Raw genomic sequence first — 24,552 nt, 5'->3', positions numbered from 1 at the left:
GTGCTAATTGGCCACACCTAGTCAGATGTGTATAAAAACATACCTGAGGCAGGCTTTCCAGAAGCTCACTAGTCTCTGCCTTGGTGGCACCAGCCATTTTAGCTAACCTGCTATGCCATATAAAGACAAAACCTCTTCTCACTCAAAACACTCATCTCTTTTTTTATGTTGCATTTTTTGAGCTGGGTCGTAACACAACTGGGGGCTCGTCCGGGATATATTTTCCGGAGCTGTAGACAACTCTGGTGTTATGTTACTGCCTTGTATTTAATTATGGATTTTGACTTACAAGATTTCATTTGTGCGCTGAGTTCTGAGAAGTTTGAGTTATGTCGTAAAGATGACTTGTTGAGTTCTACAGCACACTTTGATATTCCAGTAAAGAAATATAGTGCGAAAAAAGAAATAAGAGTACCATTTTACAACAATTAGTTGAGTTGAAAATTCCTTCTATTGAGCAAGGTGTCCAACCTTTGAAGGAGGATGTTGGTGCTACAGCAACTCCGCCAAAAGTCCAGGTGGAGCCTAAGAAGCCTCACACTCTACCTCGTTTCGATCCTGTGTCCCCAGATTTCAGTTAATTGGAACTTTCCTTACCGAGTCTTACATAGATTTGGTTTGCATGAAACAATAATTAAGACCATACAGGCACTTTATGATAACCCTACGGCAAGGATTAAAAGTAATGGCTACCTATCAAATAGTATTAAGCTGGAAAGAGGAACAAGGCAGGGCTGTGTGTGTTCACCATTATTATTCACATTATATCTGGCACCATTGGCTCAAAATATAAGGCAAAACAAAGAAATTGAAGGCATTAATATCCATGAGAAGGAGCATAACTTAGCCTGCTATGCAGATGATATTTTAATAGTTTTGGGTAAACCAGCAAACTCTCTATTAATGCAATTATTTGAATACTTTGGTTAATTATCAGGATATAAAGTTAATATGAGTAAAACATATTTGTTAGTCCATATTAGTCCAACTATATTCCATCAGAAGAAATCATAAGTAAGTACCAATTAGCATGGCAAACACAGTATTTTAATTATCTTGGAGTCATAATACCAAAGGATTTTACAGAACTATTAGAACGAAATTACTTACCAATACAAAAGAAAATTAAGGGAGATGTATTGAGATGGAATTTAATTCCATATTTAAGTTTATATTCGAGAATAGATTCAATTAAAATTAATATACTGCCTAAATTATTATGTGTATTTCAAACACTACCAATAGAAATAAACCAGAAACAATTTAATGAGTGGGATAAAATGTTGTCAAGCTACATATGGCAAGGAATAAGGCCCCGAATTAGATTTAAAACCTTACAACTTAATAAAGCAAAAGGGGGGTGGGGCTTACCTTCTCTTGGGGATTATTATTGGGCAGCACAATTAAGGCCTATGATATGCTGGTGTAATCCTTCATATGACACTCAATGGAAAGTCATTGAGGAGGGTCTGACCTCCATCCCCATACAAGTTATTATAGCAGACAGCAGCCTGTAAGATTTAATAAAAAACTATTGAAAATCCATGGATCAAAAATTTGGGAAACAGTAATAAAAGAATATAAACTAGAAGAGGATATACAAATTCTGTTCAGAGACCTGGATATATTGCAGGTCTCTGGCTCTCTGATGATATCACATCTCTCTGGGATGTGATATGGAGTCATCCAAAAAAGAACTGTACCTGTGCCTGATCTTTTCAGTTTAAGAATCTGACAAAAGAAAATGAGCCCCATAAGTTTGCCATTTTGCCTAATTTGTAAAACTTCAATATTAAGCTACAGTCACTGTGTCTGATCCTCTTCTAAAATTCAGGCATATTTTACTTCCCTGCTCTTTGCTCCTGAGCTACCTGAGTCTTGATATTAATTGTTGGTGAAGTTCTGGCAGACGTCATCATTTTATTGTTCCATGCCATAAAACAACTGTATTATGTCTTAAAGCCTCTGTAACACAGGATTCTATTATCTGTGTGTCCACCTTGGTGCACATGTCTTGACACACCTTATCAGATACATACCATTTACAGGCATGTATATTGTGCTGCTGATGCTGCAGGTGTTTAAAATGTTCATACCCAGGCATACTTGGGATATGATAAACAACTGGAATATAAAAAAGTGCACCTGCTGTAAATAATCAGAATCCAGCAATCATTAACAGTTACAGACAGAAATGTGTAACCGCCTAATTTGCACTACCTCATTGCTTTCTTTACTGCCACCTTCACTTCCTGCTCTTCCATCAGTGTCCACATATACTACCATTTTGATCCATGCAGTGAGAAACCACAGAAGCCTTTCTCCTTGTTGTGAGTAAACTTCTTCTGCATCATTTTTACTCCGGGGGCAGAAACAGTATAAACAAGATCGTTGTGTGTTTGTTTTTTTCTTGTTAAAAAGCTTTGAAATTTAATTTTTAGTGCTTGTACAAAGTAATTATAATTTAAAAATGCTCCATACAGTGTTTATTTACTTTAAAAACCTTTATTATTTTACTTATTTTCAAGATTTGAATGGATTGTAGTGGTTATTCTAAAAAAAAATCCTCAATCAAATAGAAAGGGGAGAAGTACATGAGAACCAACTTGCAATAAACTTGCAAATGTCATGATACACTATCCTCTCATTTAAATATGGAAAATTTATACTCAAACATACAAAACAGCAGCAGTCAGTAAGGATCCATTTGTTTATTTACATTTTTATTCAACAACTGTTCATAGAACTGTACTTTGCACATTCCTACAACAATGTTGAGATTTTATGTTTATATTTATATGTTTATATTTATTTATATTCTTAAATTTGATCCTTAAACTCATATTTCCTAAGTGAACCCTGACAGCAGTGTTGCTATAATTGATTATATTAGATCAATTGTTTTACATCAGATGTACAACCTGAATCTGCGTGCAGCAAATGGCAACATAGATTCTGTTACATGTTTTTAGAGGAAATACTGAATGCCTATAGACTCCAAACCCAACATGTGGACTAACTTATATTGTGTAGTAAAATACAAAAGAAGAAATGTTGTTGCTGAAAATATAACTTAAAGCTTTAATTGTAGAGAAAACATTTGAGACAGACAGACCAACAAATGTTATCCTCTTTATCCTCCTAAGACCCGAACTCCTTCATGGCATGCATTTTTAATCTCTCTTTGCTATTTGGGCTGGTTGGGACCTGATGAATGCAAAAACAAAGAATTACCAGTTTTGTTTTTACCTGATTTTTGTGTCTGACAAAAATGAGATGCACATATGAGGACATTCATTTTAAATTTCGATAGAACAGTATAATGTCTTTGTAAGTGGATATCAGGCCATTGTGGAGCAAAATGTAGTATTTTGGTCTACACAACCCAAAATGTAATGTCCACATATGTGGATGCCAGGTCTTAGGAGGTTAAATAATGCTTATATTACCATCTGGATCAATGAGGTGGACTGTCTATCCAACTAGCCATTAAACTAGATACATACAAGTAGCTATCCCTAAAACATATTTGCTTTTTGGGTGACAGAATTTCAGTTATATTTACTGAAAGCAAGATGTGTGGGTTCGTATAGAGGGGGTTTTATTTTAATGTTTATTATGTATTATTTTGAAGCACACATTACCTCTTTGTTTTTTGGTTCTTCTTTAAAAAACAAAAACAAAAGAACAACTGATGACAGTACAACACTGCAGACAGAAATGAGGACAGCTCAACAATCATGAAGGTCCAAATTTGTAAAAGACAGGCGGTCTGCTCTTCCCTTCCAAAGTATGGTTACATCGTCCTGTTGTTGGATGTGTTTGTCTTAATCTTGATCTTAATCATGAAAGACAACATGGACACCTTAGAGGTAAGCACCCAGTTTTGAATAGTTTGACTGTAATGTTACTGTGAAACGCACTACACACAGGCACACACACGCCCAGGTCTTTGTCTCCAGATGCCACGTTTATTTATTCTTTCCTTTGTTATGACCGACCACAGTCTGACAGCTGTCGGTCTCAGCTGATTTCCAGCCCCCCTCCGCTCCTCTCCCGTCTTACTATAAAAGGGGAAGGAAACCATGATCAGTCCAAAACGCCATCAGCTGTTCTCACCTGCGTGTCCAGCACCGCCCCGTTGAGCTCACCGCACCACTCCTCCCCTGCAGCCGCGCCCGGGACCACACCTCCGCCACAGTTACTTATAAAGTTTGGCAGAAACATGGCATTGTATTCACATTTCTTCTGTTTTGGCTAACAGAGCCAAACACATATTCATGTCTTTCTTCCATTGCCAACTGATTACATGGAAATCTGCATATAATTTTGACACAGAGTCTGTGCTGCTATAACTTTATTTCATAGATTTTTTGTGGCGACAAAATCACAACCTATATATATATTTAAAAACATCTAAAGGACATTTTGGGTTTAGAGCTAGGAGCATTGCACAAAGCAGAAAGTAAATTTTGACATTCAGAGTATATCACTGTGCAAAGCAGCATCACACTTTATATTCTTACATCTTGCTTTTGATTGAAGGTGTTAGCAACTGAAAATCCTGAAAGGTCATTCCAAGCGATATCAGTAAGAGCGTCTCGTCTAAGCTCCCAAAATCCACAGATTCGTATATTTATTGAAGCTGCATAAAATATCTTCATATTTCAAAAAACGGAAACAATAAAAATATATGAATGCTGTTCTGAAAAAACAGTCATTTTTGTTGTGTAGTGATATCTGTGTGGAAATAAAATTTAAAAAAAAAAAAACTCAAGCTCTTACTGTAAATACTAATGTGCCTGCCTATAAAGCAAGACTCATACTTTTATGTAACTTGGCAAAGGTAGGACCCAAACTGATTATAGCCACTACTTGAAAAACTTAAACAAAAAGAGCTAGTGGAGAGCCGCACCTAGGAGCCGTGAAGAGCGATCTTCAGCAGTAACAACCAGCTAAACACAGATACAGTAGGTGTGTAAGACTGCAACTGGTCTTCCTTGTCTTTTGAGCTGTGCCATCCACAGTAGGATGGAGGCAGTCATTACAGTCTTCACTACCTCAATAAAGGGCTCTCCTAACAAGTTCGCGTCTTTCCCAGAAAGTATGCCAGTTATGTATGAAGCCTGCATCATTTGCTGTACACCATCTAGGTACCCAGTGCTTGAAAGATGACTTTGGGCTTTACGTTTCATTACTTGTTAGAATTAGAATGATTTTGTATAAAATCACACTGCAGGTAACAATGCTACTGCTGAACCTTTTTGTCAATACATTTTTTATTATTATTTTATATATCTTTTAGAAATTAATAATTTTGTTTACCAAAAGCTTCTTTGGCACTTCATTTGTTTGATGCATCTTTGTCAGCATGTCTCTTTCTTTCAGATTAAACTGAACTCCAAGATCTTTACCCCGGGTGTTTCCCCCGTTTCTTACACGGATCATGGCTTCTGCAACTTCCTACCATTGTCACCCAAGGATGCTCTTGAAGAAGAATACATTCTGAAGTCCATTGCATGGCCTGAAACTCCACCTTTACCATCTCCTTTTTCCCAGAACAAAACCAGTGATCCAGCCCACAGCATCTTTACCATTGTCTCAGGGAGAGGAGGAGGACAGTGGCATGTTGGGGATAAACTGGAGGTTATGGTCAAAATGTATGATTCCCAGAGAAATCCAAAGAAGTATGGTGGAGATGTCTTACTTGCCCGGCTGCACAACCCAGCTCTTGGTGCAGGTGTGGCAGGGCAAGTGAAGGATCATCTCAATGGCTCCTACTCTGCTGTATTCTCTTTACTCTGGGAAGGAAGTGCGCAGGTTGAGGTGATGTTAAAATTTATCATTTTTAAATGTGGTTTTAGGTGTTGTTAATCTATTTACCAGTCAACTTTGAATTCTGCAAAAAGTCAAGGGCCCCAAAATTATGCATCACTATTAACTCAGGCTGGTATTTGACTATTCAGAAAGTGATGAATCTGTACCTGGATCATGAGCCTCTTTATTTTACTCTATTTGAATAACAGTAGCCATATTACTGAGACTCAAGGCTCAAGGCGTTTGGCAGAAATACATGAAATGACCATTTTCTGCTGCTTATCCTTGTTCAGATTGCAAGGTCAGCAGTCCAAGTAGAGAAGCCCAGACCTCCCTTTCCAGAGCCAACGGTTCTATGAGCTAGAACCATGTCCTACTGTTCCACCTCCCTAATACTAACCTGATACCTTGTCCAGGGGTATTTGTTTTTTTTTATTTGTATAGCAAAATTCATTACAACAGCAGCCTTGATCAAAGTGCTGTACAGAATTACAAAATAACTAGTACCAAATAACGCGGTTGTTCCCAAACTTTCATACCCCCCCCCCCCCCCCACACACACACACACACAAACACATCCTCCAACCACACATACCCATATTTTGTTTTCAAACTCCATTGCTGTTTATTTCACACCTCAAACATTTAGTAAGCAATTAAACAAATAAAAGTCTAAAGGCTAAAACCGAACAAACCAGAGAGGAAGGAACCCGACGCTACGCAGAATTAGATCGGGTAGTGAAGAAAAGCTGTCGGAAAGCCAAGAAAGAATGGCTAGAACAAAAAGTTTCCGAAACTCAGGAAGCAGCGGATCGGAATGATTCCAAGACCCTATACCACATCGTAAACAAGCTTACGATGCAGGACCAATGCAAACCAAATGACTACGTCATGCGGTGAGCCGGTGCCCATACAGGAGTTGGCATCCATTGGTCTGATCAAGACCATCTTGGTGACCTCAAATTCGCTGACAATATCGCCTTACTTAAGGAAGACGAGCTGAAGCTACAGCAAGGAACGACCGATCTAAGAAGAGAAGCTGGCACAATTGGCCCGACGATCAGCTCTGAAAAGTCGAAGATCATGCATGTCAGCTCCAAGGACCCACAACGAGGGATCTACATCGGGACACAGCAGCTAGAAGAAGTGGAGAAATTCACCTCCCTGAGTAGCTTGATTTCCCATGACGGCGATGCGGAGGTGGATGTCAAATGCCGCATTGGAAAGGCAGCTGCGGTATTTCGGAGGATGAACAAGATCTGATCCTCCCCAACCATCTCCCTCAAGGTCAAATTCTGCTTGCTTAATTCGATCATGATCCCAACTGCCACTTATGCCAGCGAGACTTGGAAGGTGTTGGCCTGTATCAACACTAAGTTCGACATCTTTCAGCAGCGATGTCTTTGCCGGATTCTGAGGATCTGCTACACCTATCACATCACCAACGAGGAGGTCCTGCGAAGGAGTGGCACAGTCAAACTTCACAACATCGTTCCACACAAAAGACTCCGACTGGCCGGCCATATCCTCCGCATGGATGACGCACAGATTCCAAAAACAGCGATGCGCTTCCAACCCCTGGGCATTAAAAGACTACGAGGACGTCCCCGCAACACCTGGCAAAGGTCATTCCATCAAGACCTAAAGACATCAAATATATTGTTGGAAGAAGCTGAAGCCTGGGCACAAGATCGAGCCTGGTGGCATTCGTTTGCCGCCCGATATGCCACATAAGACATTGGAGGATCTAAGTCTAAGTAAGTAAAGCAATAAATTACAGGCAGCAATAAATTATAAAATAGGGTAGATTATTCCACAGTTTAGACGTTAGGACCCCAAATGCTTGATCGCCTCTGTGAACCAGCCTAGACATTGGTATGGCTATAAGCAAAAGATCATTTTATCATCATTTTCAGACAAATACCCAGGAGCCAAGGTTTTGTAAGTCAACAATACAAATTTAAAATCAATTCTAAAGTGAACAGGGAGCCAGTGAAGAGAGGCAAGCACTGGTGAAATATGCTCACGTCTTTTAGTTAGTGTCAGAAGATGAGTTGCGGCATTCTGGACCAACTGCAGTCTTGCAATGCAGGTCCGACCAACTCCAACATATAAGGAGTTACAAGAGTCCAGCTGGAAAGTAATAAAAAATCATGGATTGCCCGATCAAAGTTTTTAAAAGATAAAACTGAATTCACCTTAGATAAAAGCTTCAGTTTGAAAAAACTTCACTGTACAACTGAGCTAATCTGTTTTCAAGGGTGAAATTACTGTTAAATCTAACCCCGAAAATTTTTGTGTGCGACTTAATAAAAGGCTCAAGACTGCGCAGGTTAAAATGAGAAGTGCTGGGATCGCCACTTGGTCCAGACATTATCACTTCAGTTTTGTTCTTATTAAAGTTAAGGAAGTTAGAGGCCATCCAGGATTTAACTTCAACGAGACATTGAAGTAAGGGTTCAAGTGGAGCAGAACAGCATCTCTTCAGCTGAAGGCAGATCTGAGTGTCATGGGCGTATGAATGGAAACAAATGTTATATTTTCTAAAACTTTGACCAAGAGAAATAACATGGCGCCGGTGAGGTCGGATGCCGTGCTGGATGCTTTGCCCCAACTTTTCCACTTTTTGCGGTTTACGTCACTTTTTGCAATATCTGCCATAATCTTACATGGGCATCATGCAAAACACACAAATTCGCTACAGTAGAGACACTCTGGTTTCTATTGGTCTACAATACACGAACATTTCACCATGTTCAACTCCGGACCCAACCTGGCCAAAGGAGATCCTGAAAGAGAACAAAGGACGCGACCCTAAGCGACGACCTCGAGGGAAACGAGCCAGCATCAGGAACAGGCTACGGGCTCACGCAAACCGCGCACCCATGCCCAGTATCCTGCTAGCCAATGTTCAATGCATCGAGAACAAGCTTGATGACCTCAGAGACAGAATTAAGTTCCAGAGAGACATTTGGGACTGCAACCTCCCCTGCTTCACCGAGACTTGGCTGAACCCATCGATACCAGACCACGCTGCGCAGCCGGCGGGGTTCTTTTCGGTTTACCGCATGGACAGGACAATGGAGTCGGGGAAGAAAAGAGGTGGTGGAGTGTGTTTGATGGTGAACAACAGATGGTGCAACAGCACAAACATCTCCCCACTCACACGCTCTTGCTCGCCCAATCTGGAACTTTTGATCGTTAAATGTCGCCCTTTCTATCTCCCTCGGGAATTCACTGCGGTCATTGCCTGCACTGTTTACATTCTGCCTCACGCGGACTCGGACAGTGCCTTATGTGAGCTGCATGAGGCTCTCACACATCAACAAACACTTCACCAAGATTCCGCACTCATTGTTATGGGAGATTTTAACAGAGTGAATCTCAAACGGACATTTCACAACCTTCACCAGCACATCAACTGCCCCACCCGGGGCACTAGGACATTAGACCACTGCTACACCCCGTTCAAGAACTGTTACAAGGCTCAACCCCTGCCGGCATTTGGGAAATCGGACCATGCCGCCATCTTCCTCATGCCTGCTTACAAACAAAGGCTAAAGCAGCAACCACCAATCAGGAGGGAGGTCGCTCGCTGGACGGACCAATCAGTGACCACGCTGCAGGACACACTGGATGACGCAGACTGGGACATGTTTCGGCGCAGCTCTGATGACATCAACATGTTTACGGAAGCGGTTGTGGGATTTATCGGGAAACTAGCGGACGACACAGCAGAAAGACCTATCATCCAAATGTTTCCCAACCAGAAGCCGTGGGTGGATAAAAACATCCGCGACGCTCTGAGATCACGCACCGCTGCCTACAATGAAGGGCTCGTCTCTGGTAATATGGACCTATACAAGGCTGCGTCCTACAACGTGTGCAGTGCGGTCAGAAAGGCAAAGCGGAGCTACGGGGAAATACTAGAGTCACACAGACAGTGTGACTCTAGGAGCCTTTGGAAAGGACTGCGGACAATAACGGACTATAAACGACCAGCTTCTTCAATGATGAATGCCGACGCTTCACTGGCTGATGAGCTGAACACGTTTTACGCTCGATTTGACGCCGCAGCAACTAAAACAACAAAAGGCTGCGTGTGCTCGGAGTGCATCAGTGAAGAAAATGCATTCATCATCACAGAGCATGCCGTGAGGAACACCTTCAGGAGGGTGAACACCAGGAAGGCAGCAGGACCAGATGCAATCCCTGGCCGGGTCCTGAGAGCCTGCGCTGACCAGCTAGCACCGGTGTTCACGGAGATCTTCAACCTCTCCCTGGCCCAAGCAGTGGTTCCCACGTGCTTCAAACAGTCCATTATAGTTCCTGTTCCAAAGAAACAACAGCCCGCTTGCCACAATGACCACCGTCCAGTAGCAATGACTTCAATTGTAATGAAGTGTTTTGAAAGACTGATGAGAGATCACATCACTTCTTCACTTCCTGCCATCAGCGACTCACTTCAGTTTGCTGAACGATTCCATATCTCACCTGCTCCACACATCCCTGAGTCACCTGGACACTGGCAGAGGGAATTATGTTAGGATGCTGTTCGTGGACTACAGTTCAGCATTCAACACAATAATTCCCTCTAAGCTTTTCACCAAGTTGACGGATCTAGGACTCAGCTCATCACTGTGTCAGTGGATCCTCAACTTCTTCACAGACATACCTGGAGGAGATTAGGAACCTGGAGACCTGGTGCCAGGAGAATAACCTCCTAAACATCAGCAAGACTAAGGAGCTGATTGTGGACTTCACTACAAAGCAGGCGAGGAATTGCAAGCCCTGTCCACTCTCTCCAGTGGCACGCCAGTGGAGAGAGTGGACAGTTTCCAATACCTGGGTGTCCACATCACTCAGGACCTGTCATGGTCCTGTCACATCAACACCCTGGTTAAGAAAGCTCGTCAGTGTCTCTTCTTCCTCAGAAGACTTAGAGACTTCCATCTGCCATTGAAGGTGCTCAAGAACCTTTACTCCTGCACCATCGAGAGCATCCTGATGGGAAACATCTGCACCTGGTTTGGGAACAGCACCGAGCAGGACAGACGAGATCTGCAAAGAGTGGTGTGCTCGGCCAAATGCATCATTCAATCAGAGCTCCCTGACCTGCTGTCCATCTACACCAAGCGGTGCAAGACCAAAGCTAGGAAGATTATGATGGACCTCTCCCATCCCAACAATGGACTCTTCTCACTGTTAAGGTCTGGGAAGCGCTTCCGCTCCCTTAAGGCCAAAACAGAGAGAATGAGGAGGAGCTTCTTCCCCCAGGCACTTCCTATAATTTATAATCTCTTTCTGCTATTTGCACATTTTTACTGTAAATTTCTAAGATAAATCTATAAATTTTGTAATAACCTGTAAATTGTAAATACTGTAAAACCACTGTCATTTAATGGTCGGGCATTGCACAGCTACAAGCATTTCACCTCATGTCATACTGTGTATGGTTGTGTGTGTGACAAATAAAATTTGAATTTGAACTTAGAGGCAACCAGTGTTGGGAAGGTTACTATTAAAATGTATTCCAATACAGATTACAGAATACGTGCCCCAAAATGTATTTTGTAAAGTATTACATTACGTTACTCAATGAGTGTAACGTATTCTGAATACTTTGGATTACTTAATATATTATCATGCTTTTTTTACAACTACATGAATGTACTATTGCTGTGTGATTTATTACTTTTATGAAAGGTTATTCGTCATACCAATACCAATTAAATTTTTAAATCTTAATATAAAATGAGCAACAGTAGGTTGACATTAGGTAAGGCTACACTTTTTGTTGCAATCTCGTATAGAAAACTATTCTGCGCGTATATAAAACAAATGCGTAAAACCGTAAAGGGACCTCTGGCTAATACGTCGGATTCGATGTCGGGCTCATAGCCGAAAACTAGCTTTACTTTGTTGTCTGGGTCAACTTTGGTAGCGAGAGACAGAGAGAGGCGTTGAAAGGCTGCTCCAACACAGTGTACAGTCAAGTCAATGGCTTACTTATAACTGGGCTCGTCAGGCACTCTTTTGGCTGCAGTGGTTATTATTATATTTACATGCTTCCATCTCCCATTTCTGGTGGGTGACAACTCTTACTGTATGACTGTTCTTTTTCTCCCTCCCTTGCACTCACAGACACATAATGGGTATGGCAGTCCATTCTCCCTGCAGCATGGACTACACTGAGCCATGAGGCAACATTCTTTAAGGCCATGCCTGTAACACTCTGCCTATTGCCTTCTTATTAAATAATTTTTGTGAATGATTTTTAAAAAAAAATTCTTCACGTCATTTTGCAGGCCGCAAATAGAGGTGACATGGGCCGCAAGACTGACACACAGGCATTAGAGCCTCTTAATGTGCGTTTTGTTTAGGTTATCTCCGGTGTGGAATACCAAAAATAGAGAGAGCATAGCCAAATATATGAAACAGGAAAAGATCGCCGTGTAATCCATTTATTTCAGCAAAGTAACTGTATTCTGAATACCACCCTTTTAAACAGTAACTGTAACAGAATACAGTTACTCATTTTTTCATTTTTTGTATTTTAAATACACTGGACGCAGCATATAAATAGAGAATAAAATAGGCCTCAATATAGATCCCTGAGGAACACATAAAATGAAGAGGAACTGAGGAAGACATAAAATCTGCAAACTTCACAGAGAAAGTCCTGTCAGACAGGTATGACCTGGACTACTGTAATGAATTTCCTTTGATCCCGCAATGCTCCAAATGCAAGATCAAGATGTTGTGGTCAACAGCATCAATGGCAGCTGTCAGATCCAAAAACACAGCCTTTTTCTGTGGTGCCACGGTGCCACAATCCCAGCAACCACTGACGTCGGTGAGTCGGGAACTATCGCCTGGATGCCGAAGCTCCTGGTAGCCATGAGAATGCGATCCGCTTTTTCTGCGAGCGAGCGGTAATCCTTCACACCAGCAGCGGGGAGTTGGCGAGGCCACCTCGCACCGGCATCTGTTGGAGGAAGACGTGAGTGAAGAGAAATCCACCATCATCCATTTGTAGCGAGAGAAAGAGGAGTTTCTTTTCCCGCTTTGCATCCGAGAGGGAGTAGCGCCGCAGAAGCAGCGCCTTGAGAGCAGCGCCTTGAGAGCAGCGCCTTGAGAGCAGCGCCTTGAGAGCGGTGTATTTCCCTCGGGTGGGGGGATCCCAGAGGACCGTCATCACACGGCGGGTTGACAGCGGATCCAGCAAGGCCACCACATGATGGTATTTTGTGTCGTCGGCTAAAATGCCACGAAGAGCAAACTGAGCTTCGACGTGCATGAATCACGAAGGAGGGTCGTGAAGCCAAAAATCCAGCAGCTTCACCGCCACAGCAAAAGTTAAGACGTTCAACTCTGCTATCACTTCCAACAGAAAACTAAACAGCAGTGGCATTTGTTGCGTTACTGAAGTTGGGCTAGCTGGTATATAATGATGTGCTGCGTGGTGGCTAGCTACACAGCAGTACACAGTGGTTAGCATAATGTAAACACAGTGAAGCTGGAGGATGAACGCTAACTTTTTCCACTCGATAAAAGTTAACATGAGGGCTCCCGATGGTTAGGGACAAATGCAATTGCATGCAATGGACCAAAATTCAATGAGGAGAACCACTGCAATATTAGGTTGCTCATTAATATACCTCTGCATGGGCTGGGCTGTAGTTAACATTGTAAAGTTTTATAAACTAAGCGGTAAAATGAATAGTGACGATAAAAACCGAGATACAAAGATACAAAGCATTAAAACATGTTAAAAACACAACAGCCTTAATAAACGCAGAGTAGTTTTGACCCGGAAGCAAGGGTTCATCACGTCATCACTTAAAGATTGGCTATCCAACCTGCTGTGAATGTTTTAATGCAGTACAGTTATTATTATCACTCGTCACATCCTGTACTTTAATGTCGGTCATAAGGGTGGTACTTCAAGAGCCATAGATTTTATGAGTTGGTACTCATTGTGAAAAGTTTGAGAACCACTGGTCTAGATTGAAAAACTAGTTCATGCATTTATTACTTCCAGGCTGGACTACTTTAATTCATTCTTATCAGGATTTCCTAAAAACTCGCTGAAAAGCCTTTAGTTAACCCAAAATGCTAGCAGCAAGAGTATTGACAAGGACTAGCAAGAGAGAGCATATTTCTCCTGTTTTGGCTTCCCTTCATTGGCTTCCTGTTAAATCCAGAATTGAATTCAAAATCCTGCTCCTCACATACAAGGTCTTAAATAATCAGGCCCCATCTTATCTTAATGACCTTGTAGTACCATATCAGCCTATTAGAGCACTTCGCTCTCGCACTGCAGCCTTACTTGTTGTTCCTAAAGTATTTAAAAGTAGAATGGGAGGTAGAGCCTTCAGTTTTCAGGCCCCTCTTCTGTGGAACCAGCTTCAGGTTTGGATTCGGGAAACAGATACTATCTCTACTTTTAAGATTAGGCTTAAAATTTTCCTTTTTGCTAAAGCATATAGTTAGGGCTGGACCAGGTGACCCTGAATCCTCCCTTAGTTATGCTGCAAGAGACGTAGGTTGCCGGGGGATTCCCATGATGCATTGAGTTTTTCCTTTCCAGTCACCTTTCTCACTCACTATGTGTTAACAGACTTCTCTGCATTGAATCATATCTGTTATTAATCTCTGTCTCTCTTCCACAGCATATCTTTCATCCTGTCTTCCTTCTCTCACCCCAACCGGTCGCAGCAGATGGCCCCCCCTCCCTGAGCCTGGTTCTGTCAGAGGTTTCTTCCTGTTAAAAGGGAGTTTTTCCTTCCCACTGTCGCCAAAGTGCTTGCTCATAGGGGGTCATATGATTGTTGGGTTTTTCTCTGTATCTATTATTGTACATTCACTCCCTGATGACAGAGCAACATCCTTCAGTGCCATCAGCAGACTCTCGCCCTCCGCGTAGGCAAAAGAAAGGTTGATACAGCACCTTGAGGCGACTGTTGTTGTGATTTGGCGCTATATAAATAAAATTGAATTGAATTGAATTAGGTTGTAGTCAGATGACCAAACCACCTCATCTGGCTCCTTTCAATATGGAGGAGTAGCTTGGTTATTTGGGAGTCTCTCATGTTATGTCCAATGGATAGCTGATCCATCCTTCGAAGTGTCATTTCTGACACTTGTATATGGATATATAATCCCATGATTGTGTTTAGAATCCATAGTGAGGGCATTCTCATCACCAGTGCTGACACCACAGAAATGTGTCTGTCAGTCTCACACTCCAGTCTCTCCATACTTGTATCAGGGTCTATGAGTGGCTGAGCTTGGGTTTTCAGTTTTTGTGGGATTTTGTTGACACACGGATGGCCTGAGGGTAAAAGCTCCTCTTGAGCCTCTCTGTGCTTGCCCGGATGATGCAGAACCTTCTTTAAATAATATTGACATTATTGCTTTTAAGCAAAACAGAATGCTGGAAACCTAAGGTAGGATCAATTCAAACCTTATAATATAGTAATACTATATGCTACGCTACTATACCTACACTGGTACCAGTGCTACAAGCAGTTTATATATGCCCTTTGACTGTTTTTGGCTCAAAATGACACATATATCATTGTTTATGTTGACTATGTTTTTCCCAAATAAATGTCAATTTTTTGAAGTTTGACAAGTTAATTTTGTTGCCTAAAACTAACCAAACAGTGACCAAAAGAAGAAGTAATTGTTAAAATTTTTTTTAAATAAGTATAAGGACCCAATTTGAGGTACAAAGTCTGATCTCCTGGGTGGAAGTCTTCAACAAAACATGACAACAGTGTTCTTGATTGACTTTTCATTTTTATTGTTTTCACTTGCTGGCATTTTACAAGTTTACCAGCAACTGAATTCTGTTTTAAAAGACCATTGAGATTATTATATGCACTTTAGTGAGACCAGGCTGAAAAATTCTGCTAATCCTTTCTACCAGGTGACACTGGTTCACCCCAGTGAAGCAGTCACAGTGCTACGCAGGCTGACCAGAGAACAGCCCGACAGGATTTACTTCAAAAGCCAATTCCACTCCGGCTCAGCCACTGAAATTACCACCTGTAATGTATGTTTGAGACCGACCCAGCGGCCTATGTGTAACTACACTGACCTTCATACAGGTGATCTGTGGTTTTGTTACAAGCCAAAGAAGCTGAGTTGTGATGCAAGGATCAGCCACTCCAAAGGAGGATTTAATCAAAACATCTCGGCCATGGAGAGAAAGCTTTTTCAAAGGTATGTTTTTTCCTGTCTACATCTCCTTGGTGTGAAATTTCAGGCGCTATAAATTTGGATATCAGTCAGTTCTGAACAATATCCAAAAGAGCAACCATTAACATCACATCTAATTCACGCTAGTCGCACAGTGTCTGATAATATCTATCAAGGTGTGGTGTTCCTGAATTGAACGTGCAAGGTCATAAAACCAACAGTCGTATATGATAATATGCTTATCTCTAAAAGTATCGATTTCTGTTATTTTATTGGGCAATTTTTTGTGTGCTTTGCCTTAGTGGTCTCAACATGAAGGTCTCCATTCTGGCTTCAGGACCTGCCAAAATTACTGTGTTGCCAAAAAACAAAGGTAAAGGCCAAGTCACCAATATCCATAAATAAATAAAACAGAATGTAAGAGGTTATTCTCTTATCTCACAGAGATATGCACAAGATGTTCTTTGCTATCAGTGCCATGACTGGTTGACTGGTGGAGATTGCTAAATCATAAGACTGTGACCCACAGTGCTGTTTTGGAGTTTTGTATTTTGTTTCACTTTATTGCTCACCTCCATAACATATTATAGCAAATATCACCCCCTTATGATAAAGGTCAATGCCCTCTGCTCTTTCTCCTGGTGTAGCCACACTTGCACTCACCTACTACCCTAAATATTTGTAATAAGAGGTTTATGACGTACACACTAGACAGGTCACACAGCCATTTTAAGCACAGTCAGAGAGTGGAGCACAGAGATAGGTCCAGATATATTTCAATGAATCTTAATTGAGGGAACAAGTAGCATGGCAAATACTATATATAGTGAGAGGGTGTGTGTGTGTATGTGTGGTCCTAAATAAAACAGAAATGAAGGTTCAATAATAATTATTAGATGACCGATATAACAAAAATTAATCATCATTGTCATATACCAAAAGTCAGTTACACAATCATGTAATAATTAACTAAATATTTTAGGTAAATGAAATCTAACAGTGCAAGTTCAAACTGTAAGAAAGTACGAATATCTATATATCCAAAGTAATAGAAAGGCATAATATTTCAATATTGGCCAAAATGGACAATTAGGTAGCAAACAGAACCCCCCAAAAAACGTAACTGCAGTACCCAAATCCATCAAGTGTCAAAAGGCTGAGAGAAGTCATACGCTACAATTTCAGTCAAATGTCCAAAGATATTCAATATCAGGTACATGTCCTATAATGTAATACTTATTAAGGATGTAAACAATGTGACCAAGTATAACTCTGTCTCCTCCTAATTTAACCTGAGAGGAGATGTGCAAAATTTTATTTGTATAGCGCCAAATCACAACAAAAGTCGCCTCAAGGCGCTTCATAGATACAGAGAAAAACCCAACAATCATATGACCCCCTATGAGCAAGCACTTTGGCAACAGTGGGAAGGAAAAACTCCCTTTTAACAGGAAGAGACCTCCGGCAGAACCAGGCTCAGGGAGGGGCGGGGCCATCTGCTGCGACTGGTTGGGGTGAGAGAAGGAAGACAGGATAAAGACATGCTGTGGAAGAGAGACAGAGGTTAATAACAGATATGATTCAATGCAGAGAGGTCTGTTAACACATAGTGAGTGAGAAAGGTAACTGGAAAGGAAAAACTCAATGCATCATTGGAATCCCCAGCAGCCTACGTCTATTGCAGCATAACTAAGGGAGGATTCAGAGTCACCTGGTCCAGCCCTTATTATATTCTTTACCAAAAAGGAGGGTTTTAAGCCTAATCTTAAAAGTAGAGATAGTGTCTGTCTCCTGAATCCAAACTGGAAGCTGGTTCCATAAAAGAGGGGCCTGAAAACTGAAGGGTCTGCCTCCCATTCAGTACTCTTGCTGCAGCATTTCGGATTAACTGAAGGTTATTTAGGGAGTTTTTAGGACTTCCTGATAATAATGCATTACAGTAGTCATTAAGATAAGATGGGGCCTGATTATTTAAGACCTTGTATGTGAGGAGCAGGATTTTGAATTCAATTCTGGATTTAACAGGAAGCCAATGAAGGGAAGCCAAAACAGGAGAAATATGCTCTCTCTTTCTAGTCCCTGTCAGGACTCTTGCTGCAGCATTTTGGATTAGCTGAAGGCTTTTCAGTGAGTTTTTTGGACATCCTGATAATAATGAATTGCAGTAGTCCAGCCTGGAAGTAATAAATGCATGAACTAGTTTTTCAGCATCACTCTGAGACAGGATATTTCTAATTTTAGAGATGTTGCACAAATGGAAGAACGCAGACTTACACATTTGTTTAATATGTGCATTGAAGGACATGTCTTGATCAAAAATGACTCCAAGGTTCCTCACAGTGTTACTGGAGGCCAAGGTAATGCCATCCAGAGTAAGAATCTGGTTAGACACCATATTTCTAAGATTTTCAGGGCCAAGTACAATAACCTCAGTTTTATCTGAATTAAGAAGCAGAAAGTTAGCGGCCATCCAGGTCTTTATGTCTTTAAGACATTCCTGCAGTTTAACTAATTGGTGTGTGTTACCTGGCTTCATGGACAGATAGAACTGGGTGTCATCTGCATAGCAGTGAAAATTTATGCTATTTCTTCTAATGATGCTGCCTAAGGGAAGCATGTATAATGTAAACAGAATTGGTCCTAGCACTGAACCCTGTGGAACTCCATAATTAACCTCAGTGTGTGAAGAGGACTCTCCATTTACATGCACAAACTGGAGTCTATTAGATAGATATGATACAAACCACTGCAGCGCATACCTGTAATACCTACAGCATGCTCTAATCGCTCTAATAGGATATTATGGTCGACAGTATCGAACGCTGCACTAAGGCCTAGCAGGACAAGCACAGAGATGAGTCCACTGTCAGAGGCCATAAGAAGATCATTTGTAACCTTCACTAAAGCTGTTTCTGTGCTGTGATGAACTCTGAAACCTGACTGAAACTCTTCAAATAAGCCATTCCTCTGCAGATGATCTGTTAGCTGTTTGACAACTACTCTTTCAAGGATTTTTGATATGAAAGGAAGGTTGGAGATTGGCCTATAATTAGCTAAGACTGCTGGGTGTAGAGATGGCTTTTTGAGTAAAGGTTTAACTACAGCCACCTTGAAGACCTGTGGTACATAGCCGATTATTAGAGATAGGTTGATCATATTTAAGATTGAGCTTTGAGCAGTTTTGTAGGAATGGGGTCTAAAAGACACGTTGATGGTTTAGAGGAAGTAATTATTGAAGTTAACTCAGAAAGATCAATTGGAGAAAAAGAGTCTAACTTAACATCAATGGTACTAAGAGTAGCTGTAGATAATATTACATCTGTGGGATGATTATTGGTAATTTTTTCTCTAATGATAAAAATTTTATTTGTGAAGAAGTTCATGAAGTCATTACTAGTTAACGTTAAAGGGATGGTTGGCTCAACAGAGCTCTGACTTTTTGTCAGCCTGGCTACAGTGCTGAAGAGAAACCTGGGGTTGTTCTTGTTTTCTTCAATCAGTGATGAGTAGTAAGCTGTTCTGGCTTTGCGGAGGGCTTTCTTATAAAGCAACAAACTATTTCTCCAGGCTAAATGATGATCTTCTAAATTTGTGACTCTTCAGCTTACGAGTCATCTCCTTTAGGCTACGTGTTTGAGAATTATACCACGGAGTCATTTACTTCTGATTTGAGGCCTTAGTTTTCACCGGAGCTACAGTATCCAGAGTCGTACGTAGTGAGGAGGTGAAATTATTAACAAGATAATCGACCTCTGTTGGGGTAGCGTTCAGATAGCTGCTCTGCTCTGTGTTGGTACAGGGCATTGACGATGATAACAGTGGGTGGATTATATTCTTAAACTTAGTTACAGCGCTTTCAGAAAGACATCTACTGTGATAAAGTCTACTCTCCACTGCTGTGTAATCAATTATTGTAAATGTTATCAGGAAATGATCAGACAGGAGAGGGTTTTCAGGAAACACTGTTAAATGTTCAGTTTCTATGCCATATGTTAAATGGTAAATGGCCTGTATTTATATAGCGCTTTTACTAGTCCCTAAGGACCCCAAAGCGCTTTACATATCCAGTCATCCACCCATTCACACACACATTCACACACTGGTGATGGCAAGCTACATTGTAGCCACAGCCACCCTGGGGCGCACTGACAGAGGCGAGGCTGCCGGACACTGGCGCCACCGGGCCCTCTGACCACCACCAGTAGGCAACGGGTGAAGTGTCTTGCCCAAGGACACAATGACTGAGACTGTCCAAGTCGGGGCTCGAACCGGCAACCTTCCGATTACAAGGCGAACTCCCAACTCTTGAGCCACGATCGCCCCACATCGTGGGGCCCCACATCGTGGGGCGATCGTGGCTCTAGATCTTGTTAAAACAAGATCTAGAGTGTGATTAAAGTGGTGGGTGGGTTCTTTTACCTTTTGAGAGAAGCCAATTGAGTCTAATAACAGATTAAATGCCATGTTGAGGCTGTCATTTTTAGCATCTACATGGATGTTAAAATCACCCACAACAATTATTTTATCTGAGCTGAGAACTAAATCAGATAAAAAGTCTGAGAAATCAGACAGAAACTCTGTGTAAGGCCCAGGTGGACGATAGATGATAACAAGTAAGACTGGTTTCTGAGTTTTACAGCTGGGGTGGACAAGGCTAAGCATCAGGCTTTCAAAGTGCTTTGAGTGCTCAGATGAGTAGAAAAGCGCTATATAAGAACCAGTCCATTTACCATTTACCAAATGTATTAAAAGTCTGTCTTGGTCTTTCATTAATTAATAGGCTGGTGTGAAAAATTGCTGCCACACTGCCCCCTCGGCCTGTGCTTCGAGATTTCTGGTAGTTAGAATGACTCGGGGGTGTTGATTCATTTAAACTAACATAATCATCCTGCTGCAACCAGGTTTCTGTAAGGCAGAGTAAATCAATTTGTTGATCAATTATTAAGTCATGTACTAACAGAGACTTGGAGGAGAGAGACCTAATATTTAATAATCCACATTTCACTGTTTTACTCTTTGGTTCAGATGTGGATACTGTATTGTTCTTTCTTTGTAATTGTTTATGTTTAAGTTGTTTGTTGCTGGTTTTTAGTTTGTTTTTTGTCTGTTTGGGAGCTGAGACAGTCAGATTTAATCTTTATAGCCAGAGGTGTGTAGAGTAGCCAAAAATTCTACTCAAGTAATAGTAGCACTACCTTAACATCACAGAAGCATAAGTAAAATGTAGTTGTCCAACAAATTATTCAAGTAAGAGTAAAAAAGTATTTAGTAAAAAAGGCTACTTGAGGACTGAGTAACTGATCATAACATCTGATCTGACACAACAGTCTTAGCAGCAACAAACCTTATGTACAAACAAGAAGAGTCTTGGTCCTAGGTCAATTTGACCCAGCGTTCTTTGTTTCCTTGTGTTTCTGTATCATGTTAAGTTCATTTGTTATTCTTGGAGTTCTTCTACCGGTCCTAAGTTGTTCAGTTTAGTTTATTGGGTTTCCCCCTTCTTGTGTTTTATTCCTTGTTTCCCCAGCTCATCATGTTTGTGCGTTCCCTCATGCTCCTCAGTGTTTTCTTTCCCCTCCGGTCTGCGTCTCTGTGTATTTCCTGTTTTATTGTGAAGGTCTGCGTCTTATGTCAGTGTGTTCAGTTTACGTTTCCCCTTTCTCATCAGCTCTGATTTCTCCCAGCTGTCTCCGATTCCCTCCGATACTCACAGTGCCCCTGTGAGTATATAAGCCCTGTGTTTTCTCCTGCTTGTCATTGATCTGTCTGTATTTCTTCCCTGAGTCATCTCCCTGAATTGTCACCCTCTGTTTATCCAGTCTGTTTTGTTAGTTTTTCCAGTATAAGTAAGTACAAGTTCTGTTCATCCGTTCTACATTTCTGTTTGTATCACCAACTTTATTGATAAAGCTCACTCGCATCCAACCTAGTGCCAGTGTTTCGGTCCTCTCTCACAACCTCAACACGTCTGCCACCGCAGTTGTGACAAGAAGTCTCACTTTGACATAACCTGTAGGTTTGTGTCTGTGTCTCATACATTTTGGTCAAGATGTGTTTAGTGTTCATTAACTGAAGTTACTCATACTGAGTAGAGTAGCCAGTAAGAGTAGCAATACTTCATAATAATATTACTCAAGTAAAAGTAAAAAGTACTGTGTAGTAAAGCTACTCCTAAAAGTTTCTTCTTCTTTTTTTCAAAAAATGTACTCAAGTAAATGTAACTGAGTGTAACTGAGCCATATTCATATCCACTATATTTTGAATTTGACTCTGATAGTTTGAGAGATTCTGACTCAGGCACACAGCTAGTAATCTTGGTGGTGGTGGGCAGATCGATCCAAATATTGATACCAACGTTTGTACGAGTATAATGAGATTGATACTTTAGTTTCTGTTTCTCCCCTGTATGCACTGCTGCTGGCTGTCTGTGTAAGTGCCGCTGCTTTCAAGTGTCTCAGCACGGAGCAGGCACAGTTTGTTCGTCCTTTCTTGTGTTTCAGTGTTGATGGCAGAGGATATTCAGGTAGATCACGGTAGTAATAGTAATATTTTAGTTATCCTCAGCATTACTTTAATTTTCAAAGTGCAACTGGCTAATTCTTACTTTAGCCAACCAGGCATTAATTAGGCTAAGACATTGATATAATACATTTATCTCACTGAAACATGTCATTTAAATAAAACCATTTACTGAAATTGAAAAAAAAAATATACAGAATATAATATGGCTCAGATTTAATTGAATATAATTACCCTTTGTGTTAACTGTGAAAGGAATACCCTATGATTTCTATATTTAAACTACAAGTAGGTGTGCTATGGAGTATTTTGATTTTATTTCATTCTTTCAAGTTAAAAACTTACTTTTTTTTAACCTTCTTCTCAGGTCAGTCACAGGTGAGTAGCAGCAGCGTGGAGTCTGGGCCCTCTGGTTATTACTACCAGGGTGTGTGGCGAGCAATAGGTGGCACTACAGTTTCTCAGTTCAACACTTCCTCAGCCATCACTCAGTGCCTCAAAGGCAAGGTGGTTAACCTGTATGGAGACTCCACCATCAGACAGTGGTTTGAATACCTTAACACAGCACTACCAGGTACATGCCCAGGAAACCTTTTGTAGCTCCAATTAGATTTTCTTCACTCTGAAACTTTTTCTTCGATATCTTAGATCTTAAGGAATTGATCCTGCAAAATTCGAAGCAAGTTGGACCGTTTATGACCCTGGACTATGCAAACAACATCTTGGTGACATACCGCTGCCATGGCCCTCCTATTCGATTTAGTAATGTCCCAACCAGTGAACTCCGCCATATTGCCAACGAGTTAGACAACGTGGTTGGAGGCAGGAACACCATTGTAGTTCTTGGCATCTGGTCACACTTCAGTACTTTCCCTGTTGAGGTCTACATCCGGCGGCTACAGGGAATCCGCAGGGCAGTGGTGAGGTTGCTGTCCAGGGCTCCAAGCACACTGGTTGTCATTCGAACCGCAAACCCGAAAGCTCTGACGCTCTATGAGACACTTACTAACAGCGACTGGTACTCGCTGCAGCGGGACAAGGTGCTCAGGGCCATGTTTAAAGGATTGAATGTCCATCTGGTGGATGCCTGGGAGATGGTCGTGGCCCACAACCTGCCACACAGCCTCCACCCACAACCTCCCATTATCAAAAATATGATTAATGTTCTTTTGTCCTACATATGTCCTACATAAAAGGGAGCTTAGATGTATCTGGTTTTCTGCAGTCCATACATGTACAAGACAGACTACATTTATTTCTCATTTATTCCTAACAAAAAATTGGGGGTAGTCTTTAACTAAACAAACAGCATTCTAGGAGATACTGAACCCCAACCAACCAAGAAGTTGGTTAGAATAAGCCCATAATAGACAATTGTTTATTTATTTTTTGGTATAAAAGCACTGTATGATCGTCTATGTGAATGGGTGAGGCTTGTAGTAAAGTGCTCAGAGAAGTGCTGTATAACTACTAGTACATCACCTGAAAAAATAAATTTTCTGCACATTTTGATTTATGTCTATGGGTAATACTTTTTGTTTTTCAAGTCTTGTGAAGTGAAGTTTTACATATTAATGTAATATATATTACATTAATATTCACCAGCTGTGCTGACAATTTTACTATCCAGAACAAGGGGTAGTTTCAGTGCTAGAATTGTTGCAGCAATCAGCAATGAGGAATGTGAGGTGTTTAATAATAATAATAATAATAATGTATACTTTATTGATCCCCATGGGGAAATTACTCTCTCTGCATTTGACCCATTCACTCAGTGAAGCAGTGGGCAGCCACTAAGCAGGCACACCGGGGAGCAGTGTGTAGGGACGGTACCGTGCTCAGGGGTACTTCAGGGTAGCCTTTCAGTGGAACTCAAACCCCCAATCTTCCGATCATGGGGCGACCACTGCCACCAGGGATAGCTCAGTAGGTAGGGAATTATATATGGACAGGTTCAGTGAGTTATTTAAGCATTTTATTTTATCATCTTTTTGTTTCTTTTTGCTT

General features: G+C 41.2%; 1 protein-coding gene across 1 annotated transcript; it reads left to right on the top strand.

Annotated features, from left to right (window-relative positions):
- The first annotated feature begins 142 nt into the window (after positions 1–142).
- Positions 143–24,233, top strand: LOC146520765 (NXPE family member 3-like). The gene is made up of 6 exons (XM_085157004.1): positions 143–3,872; positions 5,389–5,826; positions 15,755–16,050; positions 16,329–16,399; positions 22,913–23,119; positions 23,194–24,233. Exons 1-6 carry the CDS (start codon positions 3,741–3,743, stop codon positions 23,736–23,738), a joined length of 1,689 nt encoding a protein of 562 aa, XP_085013130.1. The 5' UTR covers positions 143–3,740; the 3' UTR covers positions 23,739–24,233.
- The last annotated feature ends 319 nt before the right edge of the window (positions 24,234–24,552 follow it).

The sequence above is a fragment of the Neolamprologus multifasciatus genome, chromosome 4, assembly GCF_963576455.1.
Source record: "Neolamprologus multifasciatus chromosome 4, fNeoMul1.2, whole genome shotgun sequence".
Taxonomy (NCBI): Eukaryota; Metazoa; Chordata; class Actinopteri; order Cichliformes; family Cichlidae; genus Neolamprologus; species Neolamprologus multifasciatus.
The sequence above is the reverse complement of the archived record's forward strand: the minus strand, read 5'-3'. Positions and strand labels throughout refer to the sequence as shown.

Coding starts and splice junctions, on each gene's coding strand:
- LOC146520765 (XM_085157004.1), top strand. CDS start 3,741: ATGAAGGTCCAAATTTGTAAAAGACAGGCGGTCTGCTCTTCCCTTCCA. Junction 16,051..16,328: donor GAGAGAAAGCTTTTTCAAAG/GTATGTTTTTTC, acceptor GCTTTGCCTTAG/TGGTCTCAACATGAAGGTCT. Junction 16,400..22,912: donor TGTGTTGCCAAAAAACAAAG/GTAAAGGCCAAG, acceptor CCTTCTTCTCAG/GTCAGTCACAGGTGAGTAGC.